Source organism: Centropristis striata, chromosome 14 (assembly GCF_030273125.1).
Source record: "Centropristis striata isolate RG_2023a ecotype Rhode Island chromosome 14, C.striata_1.0, whole genome shotgun sequence".
NCBI classification, from domain to species: Eukaryota; Metazoa; Chordata; class Actinopteri; order Perciformes; family Serranidae; genus Centropristis; species Centropristis striata.
In genome coordinates, this window is record NC_081530.1 from 9,609,708 (window position 1) to 9,620,429 (window position 10,722).

General features: G+C 37.8%; 1 protein-coding gene across 1 annotated transcript; it reads left to right on the forward strand.

Moving 5' to 3' along the window:
- Nucleotides 1-1,339: 1,339 nt before the first annotated feature.
- nudc (nudC nuclear distribution protein) lies at nt 1,340-9,571 on the forward strand. The gene is made up of 9 exons (XM_059349110.1): nt 1,340-1,547; nt 2,778-2,855; nt 2,945-3,157; nt 3,253-3,333; nt 3,422-3,535; nt 5,109-5,303; nt 6,099-6,182; nt 6,263-6,381; nt 9,259-9,571. The coding sequence occupies exons 1-9, from the start codon at nt 1,473-1,475 to the stop codon at nt 9,308-9,310; spliced, it is 1,011 nt and encodes a 336-aa protein (XP_059205093.1). The 5' UTR covers nt 1,340-1,472; the 3' UTR covers nt 9,311-9,571.
- The last annotated feature ends 1,151 nt before the right edge of the window (nt 9,572-10,722 follow it).

The following is a 10,722-nucleotide window of genomic DNA, read 5'->3' on the forward strand; positions in this document are numbered from 1 at the left end:
ACCTGTGCCCCAGTTACACCTGGGAACTGCATGAAGGGACACAATGATTTTTCTTTTTACAGGTCAAGGGGATTACAACTTTGCTTCCACTTTCAGAAATTACTTGATTTACATGTGATGTAATTCACCAGGGGCTGTATTAACAAACGTGTTCTTAAGATAAAACTTAAGAAAATTCTTAAGAAAGAAAATAGGATGTTCCTAAGAATGTTCCTAAAATGCTATTCACCATTTTCCCCTTATTTTTTCCTTAAGAATTGTCTTATGTCTTAGGAAGTTCTTAGTTTTCTCTCTTAGGAAGTTCTTAGATTTTTAACTTAAGACCACTCGCCAGAAAAACAATTGTGGGCCTAGAGAGCCTGATCAGGGAGTAAGAGGATCCATTCTGTATCTCAGGAGTCTTGGTGGATTTTGCTCCCTAGCTGCCACCCAAAGAACTTCCATCCAAAAGTAATAATAAGGACATGGTTTCAGTAACTTGGCCTACTTATATAATATCTTCAAAGTGATGAATTAAGTAGTATCAATTATACTTTATTACATTATTAGTAAACAAAAAAAAAAGTGTATTACATTATTGGGAAATGCACTTTATTACATTATCGGGAAGTTATTACATTATCAGGTTTTATTACATTTTCAATGGACTCAAGTGCAGATTTTTATTGCATTTTCGGAGTTATTATATTATCAGGAATTTATTCCATTTTCAGATTCTACACGCCTTGCATCTCATCATACAGATGTCCAGAGATCTGAGCTTCCTTAAGAAAAAGGGGCGGCTCTGGCTCTTTATGTTGTCTGTGTAGCTTTGTTTTATATAAACAGTAGGTACAGAAAGTATTCAGACCCCCTTAAATTGTTTCACTCTTTGTTTCATTGCAGGCATTTGCGAAAATCATTTAAGTCCATTTTTCTGTCATTATTGTACAGTCAGCACCCCATCTTGACAGAAAAAAAAACAGAAATGTAGAAATGTTTGCAAATTTCTTAAAAAAGAAAAACTGAAATATCACATGGTCATTGTGTGAGTGTGCGCGCGCGTCATTTCAAAATGACAGAAAAGAAAGGAAAAGCAGCAAATTATCAAAAATGTTAGATTATTCGTGTTTTTATTTATTTATTACACCACTTAAACTATTAGTCAGTATCAAAAGTGTCTCTAATCATTTCAGCTTTATAACTTTATTCAAACTTTATTTACAATATTAACATCATTTTTCTTTTTTTCTCCAGAATATTCCAATTCTTTCTCGGCGCCTCGCTCGCGTCCTAACCAATGCACTCACTTGATTGGGTAGTTCGTCTGTCATTTAAAATCTAGTCCTGCAATTGGTCAGATCTTGCGTGGGCGGGGCTTGTTTCCAGGAAGTAAGTAGCGTGACTGCGGGCCTCATATTGTCGCAAATTCAACTTTTTCCTTGTCATCCGCACAGTTTATATTTTATTCAACCGTTTGTTAATCTACCAATATGGGTGATGATGAAGAAAAGTATGACGGCATGTTGCTTGTTATGGCGCAACAACACGAAGGAGGGATACAAGAGGTAACTGTGTCTCTAACACGTTAAAGCTGTCGTGCTAATGTGAAGCTAATATAGTTAGCCTGTGAGCTAGAAGGCACACCTCGCCTCTAAGCATTCACATTGCCATAAAACCAGTGGTTTTAAACATTTTATTGGTTTTAGCTTATGCTGTTCTTTATGTAATATATCCTGCTTGACGGACCATAACCATACGTCTTAAATGATTGGGGTATTCTGTTGGATTCTGCATACATGTGACTAACAAAGCTGCACGAAATGTCAGTAAAATCTAATCTTTAAGTTATTGTGACACTCCTTTTCAAGAGTGTGTTTTTCTCGAAGATGTTATGGCTATTCTTAATACAATCAAACATGTTTGTAGCACTGAGATGCTGGGCCCTGGGTGTGCAGTGTCAAATGACAATGAAATGCAATTTCTAGAAGAATCAGAATGTTACTTGCACACCGATTTCTAATAATGAAGGAAAATTAGGGCTGGGCGACATGGACCAAAAGTCATATCCTGATGTATTTAGGCTTAATATCCATATACGATATATCCCGATATTTTAAATGCAAAGTGAGAGCAAATGTTCAGTCAAAGTCAATTATGACATGTCACAAGTAGTTTTATTAAAACCGTTTATTTAAGTGAACATAAATACTGTATAATAACAGGAGAACCTTTTTTTCAAGCTCCATAAAATGCACATTTAAATAAAAAAAATATCTTAAATGAAAATATCTATGAAATTAAATGTGCCAATCTTTTTCTGAAATAAATATATTTATATGAGAAAAGAAAAACGAACACAACAAAATAACTAAATATGACAAACCCTAGTAAGGGCAGCAATTGTATATAAAGAAAGGGGGGGGAAAAAGAACTATTGATATATGCAATATGGTCTAATTCCATATCACATTTAAAAATATATCGATATATTTTTTTATATCGATATGTTGCGCAGCCCTAAGGAAAATTTAATTATTAGAAGGCTGATATAGTTGAGTAAGTGGAAGGATAAAAATTATCTCATGCAGTAGTATCATATTTAGTACAAACTCAAATGATATAAACAGGATATTATGCATGATTGGAAGAATACATGGGATAATTAAATGTTGATGTTCAAACTAGCCATGAAGCTGATGAATATAGACACAGTCATACAATCCAGTCATGCCATTGCTCAAGTACAAATTAATCTGTGGGACAGAATTTGTGACTGCTTCCTTTTCTCTCAACAGTTAGTAAACACATTTTTCAGCTTCCTCCGCCGCAAAACTGACTTTTTCACCGGTGGAGATTCAGGTGCTGCAGAGCAGGTGAGTTTTGTTACTGTATCTGTACCTTCTGTGTCATATGAGACTACATACTCTACTATGTCTCATTTCTGTTCATCTCTTTCTTCCAGCTAGTCAAAGATGCCTTCGCCAACCACAGTCAGCTAGCGCTAAAGTCCCAAAAAGAAAAGGAGAAGAAGCAGGAGAAGGAAAGGAAAGAGAAAGCCGAAAGAGCTGCCAAGCTTGCAGAGGAGGAGGAGAAGAAAAAGAAAAAAGCAGACGGTCCCAGAATTCAGGAGCTGACTGATGAAGAAGCAGAGAAACTTCAGTCTGAACTTGACAAGGTGAAATCTGAGAGCCTTCGTGCTCACACACATGTGAATCACAGCAAAAGTTCTATTATAAAGATATTCATTTATTTGTTTTATATATATTTCAGAAAAAGAAGGAAGAGGAGAAAAAGGAGAAGGCAACAAAAAACGCAGAAAATTCATCCGACAAAGTAGAGAAAGAGAAGGGGGTGAGTGAACTGTTGGTTAGAGTTCTGTGGTAATGAGCAGTAAAATCTGTTTCTGCTGTCATACTCATCTTTATTTCCATTTCCCCAGTCTGAGTCAGAAGGAGAGGAGGATGAGAAAGACAAAGATAAACTGAAGCCCAATGCAGGAAACGGAGCTGATCTGCCAAACTACAAGTGGACACAATCCCTGTCTGAAGTTGATGTGAGTGCCTATATAATTTCTGTGGAACGCTTCTGAGTCACCAGCCAGTGTTTCTAAAGCCTCTCAAAGTCTGTGTTTTATCATCAATCAGTGATGGGCAGGTTCTTGCCCTAACAACTCGTCACGTCAACTTGTGGGGTCAGTGCTGACCTGCATCTGTCCTGGAGAAAGGCAGCTGTTTGGTTTGGGGTTTTTTGTCGCAACACCCCACAGATCCACTCAGTCTGTTACCTTCATATTCCACCTATAGGGCTGTTTCCACTACCGGGCAATGCCCGGAATGAGGTGGGTCTTACTCACCGAAACGCCCTTAGCTGTCCAGAGCTGACTTTTTTCACCCCTGTAGAAGAGCAGGGTCTTTTTTCTCCCCTGAAAAAAGCCTGGTTACTGACTGGATAGATCGCTAAGCAGGATGTGATGTACTCAGTGCCACAACAACACATGCCATTTGTAAAAGCCTGCGAAGCAGTGTTGCCAACTTAGCTACTTTGTTGCTATAATTGGCAACTTTTCAGGTCTTCTTAACGAGCCGCTGGCCTCCGCAGCTCGTTAAGAGGAGTAAGAACGAGTGGAAGCGGCACATTCCTCCTGCAGCAGTCTCTCCCAGCTGCAGTCACAGAGCCGGCTAACAGTTAGCTCTGTAGCAGTACAGTGTGTATGTGCTGCTGCTGCAGGAGGTGTTCACTTAGCGATCTCTGTTTGTTTAAAACAAGTCAGTCAGAGATGCCGGTTAATTCACGACGACTATGTTTATGATCAGCGGAGACGCTGTGCTTAATTACCCATGCTGCTTTGTTTATGATCAGCTGCTGACTTTGTGCACAGTTAGCGACGGCGGCCACAGTTACGTCTCCGGTGTTTAATCTGTCGCAACGATTGAAACCAAACGTCACCTCCGGAGTCTCGTGAATCCCTCTGGGGGCCTTTTTGTAATCGAGACTTGGGGTGTGACACACGGCTTATGCCTTAACTCCAAGCCGTTTCAGGTTATTTTACTCACATGGCCTAATTTGTCACTCCAAAATGGAGCAGCCTGCATCTCAAGTTTCACAGAGTTTTGACTCAGCCAAGTCATCAGTGGCTTCCCTGTTGCGCAGTGGAGCTTTGTTTTTTGTTTTTGTTATAGGAGATTGTTATTGAAAACAATTTATTTTTGGTATTTTTAAAAAAAATGAAGTATAATATGATTTTGATGAAATATCACTATTTTAAGCTTAGATTTGGTTATATATCCTGACAAACATTTGTTACACAAGATTTGTTAAAGGATGGCACTTTTTTTCTATAGAAAACGTGATTCTGGTTGTGGGGTTCACATGACTAAAGCTTTTTTAATTGCGCCTATTTTACAGAACAAACTCAGTCAGTCTGTGTTAACAATGTTACTGCTTTATATTTGCAGATATAGAAAGACTTCTCACTTGACATAAGCTTTATTTATTTACTAGGACAGCTTTTGTAACCCTCCCTCAGTATAAACTCATGTCCAGGGTATTCTTGCTTTGCTTTGTAACAATTTTGACAGCTGTGTCTAAAACAAGATCCAACAATAAATTTCAACATCCTCCTACAGCTGGTCGTGCCTTTTGATGTGAAGTTCCGCATTAAGGGGAGAGATGTAGTGGTGGACATCCAGCGGCGCTCCATCAAGGTGGGCCTGAAGGGACACCCTCCTGTTATTGAAGGCCAGTTTTACAACGAGGTGAAGGTGGAAGAAAGCTCCTGGCTCCTCGACGACGGCAAGATCGTTACAGTCCACTTGGAAAAGGTAAAAACACTGTTTGTGTGGGTCACTGGAGGTTAGAAGTTGTGATGGCCAGATCATGAAGCCTTGAAGCTTTCCATCCAATTGGTTCAAAAAAGGTGAATTTCTCGAGGCTTCATGTGCTCACAAACCCCCCTGCTGGTCAAAACCTTTATTGTCATTTCATCTATTTGTGATGGTCTCTTGGCTGTCTGCAGCAGTGTCAGCATGGGAATAACCACTGCCAAGAACAATTTAATTTGGTTTTGTGTGGTTCATTCATTCATTAAATATGTTTTTGATTAATGTGTGGGTAATGGTAAGAGTCTATTAATGTCAAAAAACATGTCAGTATGATTTCAGTCAATGTTTGAATAAATCCAATAGGACATGAGATGTTTATTTTAAACTGTTGCAGTGTTTTCCATAGATGGAACAGTGATTGTTCTTATGAATATTGGAGTGATGATGATGACTCCATTCTTATTAAGAAACAATATTTTTGCCACTGTGCTTGTACTCAATTTTGCGAGGATCCATTGCCCTTTATATATTGTTAATAAGTCACGCCAACACTTAAACCACTTCCTGAACCGGCGAGGCTTCAAACGTCATCAATGACGTCACTCGCCCTTAAAGAAACAAGCCTCGATACGCGCTTCATTAAAGACTTCCTGAATTTCTCGACACACGATCCGAAGCCTCGGCACATTCCGTCCCATCACTAGTTATAAGTATTGGTCTGCATCCCTTCAAAAGATACGAAATGAGTAAAAGAACTGCAGAGTGTTTGTGCCTAATCATATTCCTATATTTCAGATTAATAAAATGGAGTGGTGGAGCAAGATTGTGACCACAGATCCAGAAATAAACACCAAGAAAGTCTGTCCAGAGAACTCAAAGGTAAAGAATGTAAAGATCAAGTCTTTAGGTGTATAAAACTTCCTGTCCACATCCTAACTGTGTTTTTTGCTGCTGAGCAGCTGTCAGACCTGGACGGAGAGACTCGCGGTATGGTGGAGAAGATGATGTATGACCAGAGACAGAAATCAATGGGCCTGCCTACATCTGAAGAGCAGAAAAAACAAGACATTCTTAAAAAGTAAGTTTTCAGCGTTGCATCACTGCCAGACAATACACCTGTTGAGGTTAGCTCAGTTTTTCTTATCACGGAGATCTTTTTATTCTGGCAGCGGATGTCTTTGGTGTTTTTACTGACTAACTCTGCAGAGCTGACCCTGTGTTCAGGGTCAGGTTAACAGAAACTTTATGATATATAAAGGTTTTATAAGAAGAGTGAATTCAACAGCTGCCTTTCAGTGTTAGCTCTTTGTGCTCAAGGCCAGACTCACCTGCTGTAACTCAGGTAATAAAAGGGAGAGTGATGTTTGATCCAGCCTCTGCCATGCACAGACGGGACCTGGTTCAAGGAAACACATTGATCAGGCCAGAAATTGTCTTTAAATCCTTCACCTGACACTGTTTGTATCAATGTCTCGCATTAAAAGTAAGCAGTGAAATTTGATGGTTATATGCGGTTACTCAAGTTCAGCACCTTCAGCTCCTCCAGATGATCCATTTGGATTTTGGTGTATATAATGTATTTAAAATGAAGTTTTTTAAAGGCTTAGAACATTATAATATAAATATATGAAGTCAATTTCCATGCTTAATTGTGTTTCAGTTGTTGCAGCATTTTTTCTGTTCATGCCATGATACCATTTGTTACACAAAGTTGGTGATAAATTTAACAATTTCTGAGCGATTGAGAATTAATAAAAAATTGTCAAAAATCCCTCCAAATACCACATTAACACACCAAAACGTTTGGGGACACTATGAAAAAAATCTATGATGTGATTTTTTTTTCAAAATATTTAGCAAATTGTCAATGTACGGTACCATTCATGTTCTGAATGCTCAGTTTGTGGTTGTAAAGTTTCATTAGGTTGTGATTAAGATCAAGTTTCTCACTTATGAAATGGCTACTATTGATTCCACAAGAGTCTCTGCTTTCCAGCCAAACAAGTTTATGCATTTCCAAGACTGTTTAGGAACCCCAGTATGCAAAAATATTAAAATACTGTAGGTGAAACTAATACATTTGTACTGCATGGTAGGGCTGGGCAATATGGACCAAAAGTCATATCTCAATATATTTAGGCTGAATATCGATATACAATACATATCCTGATATTTTTATCACAAAGTGCGAGCAAATGTTCATAAGTTACAAGTAGTTTTATTGAAACTGTTTATTTAAAATAATATAAATACTGTATAACAATGAGTCCCTTTTTTTTTTTTTAGAATCAAAGCTCCATAAAGTGCACATTTCTTTCTTTCTTTTTTCTTGTTTAAACTATTGTACAGTGTCCTTGAGTGTTAGAAAAGTGCTTATAAATCCAGTGTATTATTATTTTTATTTAAATATGAAAAATATCTTTAAAAAAATAGCCAATGAAATAAAATAGGCCAATCTTTTTCTGAAATAAATATATTTACATGAGAAAAAGTGACAAATATGACAAAAGAACTATACATGGCAAACCCTAATAAGGGCAGCATTTATATATAAAGAAAGAAGAAGAAAAACTCGATATATGCGTGGTCCCATATCACATTTAAAAATATAGCGATATATCTTTTATATTGATATATCGCCCAGCCCTACTGGTATAAACACCATAATACAGCCTCTGAAGTAATTCAGCATGGCAGAACCCAAAGGGGTTTACAAAAAAGTCTCCATTTGGTACATTCCACAACTTTCCAAGCCTTTTGTTGCCCCTGTCCTAACATTTTTATATTTTGTTACTGCACCAAATTTAGAAGATGCCCATATTGTATATATATGTATAAAATTGTGCTTTAACCTCACCAACATATAAAATATGATGGTCTACTGAGTCAGTGGTCCATGACGTATTGTGTCAAAGTATGTTAACTAAGATGGGACCTGGGTGAGGGCCACTGTAAGAGCTGAAGGACACTCTCTTATCACTGTTGGCAGTGAATGACCTCTTCCTCCTGTTGCTCTCGCTTCAGACAAGAGGAGACATGTCTGCTGTTGTGTTGACCTCCACTTCCTCTTTCTGCTTGTTAAAGCTGCCTCTAAAGCTCTTGTATAGTTTTATATGGGTTAAACAATACCAACGTGGTGACTGTAGTCAGGATAGCTGCTCTCAGATTAGTTTTATAGACTAAAGTTCACATTGTGTCTTTCCAGTCAAATGTGTTGTCTCTCCTTTTTCTTTTCATGCATTTAAAGATTCACTCCTTGGCCAGATGGAGGTGCTAAAGGTTGAATATAAGAAATGTACCATATCTGAAATAGCTGTGAGATTAAAAAAGAGAATTATTCCATGGAAGGTGATTTGTTATTTAGAATATAAATGCAAAGACATGATTAAAAAGGAACAAAATATGGAGCCAACCTAGTTTAAAACTTCTAAAGGAATTTAAAGACACTTATTTTATTTGTATTCTGATGGTGACGTATGTAATGCTCCTTCCACGGTCAGGCACAGGCTATTAATTGTTGTGAGTGAAGTTTTGTATGGTTAGGAGGCAGAGTGTAAACAGTTTCCTGACCGCACTCGGGCACTAGAATACACACTTAGAAAACCAAATGTTTTGGATCCCATTAAGTGAATCGTTTTATTTTGTATTGAAATTAGGGAAAGTCAACCGGAGTTCTGTTCAATAAACATCAGAAGTGGATGAGTGTGTCTGCGCGTGCTTATCATAATGTGTGTCGGCACCTCTGCAACCTAACCTGAGCTGGCTAAAAGGAGAAAAAAGATTAGCGACTTTAGCGTGGGTCACTTAAGGTTATAAGTATTGGTCTGCATCCCTTCAACAGATACACAATGAGCTGCAGAGTGTTTGTTCCTAATCCTACTCCGGTTGGAAATCAGTTGGAAATGTGACTGACTCCATCTTGTTTTTCTGACTCTTCTCATCATCTTCTGTGCAGGTTCATGGCTCAGCACCCAGAGATGGATTTCTCTAAAGCCAAATTCAGCTGAGACCTGCTGCAGAATCCACATCACGCCTCATGTGCATCATATCAGAGCCAACGCCAGGCACCAGCCGACCCCCACCTTCTTTTGTGCTCTCCATACCGGACATGGTTTTGTTGACTAACATGTCTTAAGTCCATAGCTTCGTTTTTGTTTTCATGATAAAAAGGTTGATGACTGTAATGCCCACATTCTCTCTTTGCATGTCGTCTCAATATTTAAAGTGTCTGGATTTTTTTTAAATAAAGAAATTTAAAATCACAGTGATGCATGAGTGGTTGTATTTTACTGCACTGTCAGCACAGCGTAGTAGTTGCACATAAGGGCCTTTTTAAAGCAGCAGAATGTAATGAAAAATGATTGCAAGCAGTAAAATAAAAACCCTTAGCCTTTATCCTGCTCTCTTAGTATTTTTACTGGCTATGAATTTAGAAGATCACAACCTGGAAGAGTTCAAGGCCAAGGCTAGTGATTTTACCAGCCCCAGAGTCACTGAACTCAGCCATGTGTTAGGTTTGGATCATATCCAAAGGGGACTGGCCTACAATGAGAGCAAACATGTCATGTTGTCATGCAGGTTAACTCCATAATACTTGATGTCCTGATGTGGATGGCACAGGTTTGTCAAATTTTTGGTGGAAAAATATTTTCAGTCAACTGTTATAACTTCTACTGATAAAATATTTAGCTAGGGTATAATTGACCATGTAGGACAGTGGTTCTCAAATGGGGGTATGTGAAGGTACTCCAGGTGGTACATGAGATTTTAAAATATACATTTAAAAAGTAGCATCCATGCAAAAATCCTTTAAAAATAATTATTTAATAAATATTTTAGGAAAACATAAGTATGAGTTCATAAAATTAATTTTATATTCAGTAGGCCTGTCATATGCCACCTGGCATCACCTGTCAATCACCTGGAAACTCAAAGATGGAGTCGTGGTTGAAGCGTAGCAGTTATAGTTTTAAATGGTTATATGCTCACTGTTTTTATTACATTAGTTTGAATCACTACATTTTAGTGATGAGAAATATTTGCAAAAATGTTATCAGGTATTATTAACATTTAAACTGTTTAAAATAGTTTTGTTTTTTTCAAATGTTTGAATTTTGTATGTGTTTATCGGTTCCAAAATTTAATAAATCAGACACTGATGGCACAGAGTTTTTAACTCTCAACTTTTTTTTTTTCAACCAAAAATGCTTTGCCCTGCTTAGGGGGCACTTGGCTGAAAAAATATTTCACAGGGGGTACATCATGGAAAAAAGGTTGAGAACCACTGGTGTAGGACATTGGGAAGGTTTCTAATTTCTAACCACAAGAGAGCAGTGTTTTCCTTACAAACTTGCTTTTGCGAGGTTGAGTTTTAACCCTGTATCGTTCATGTGCAATGTGTATCCACCCTGATACTATA

Coding starts and splice junctions, on each gene's coding strand:
- nudc (XM_059349110.1), top strand. CDS start 1,473: ATGGGTGATGATGAAGAAAAGTATGACGGCATGTTGCTTGTTATGGCG. Junction 3,158..3,252: donor TTCAGTCTGAACTTGACAAG/GTGAAATCTGAG, acceptor TATATATTTCAG/AAAAAGAAGGAAGAGGAGAA. Junction 5,304..6,098: donor TTACAGTCCACTTGGAAAAG/GTAAAAACACTG, acceptor CCTATATTTCAG/ATTAATAAAATGGAGTGGTG.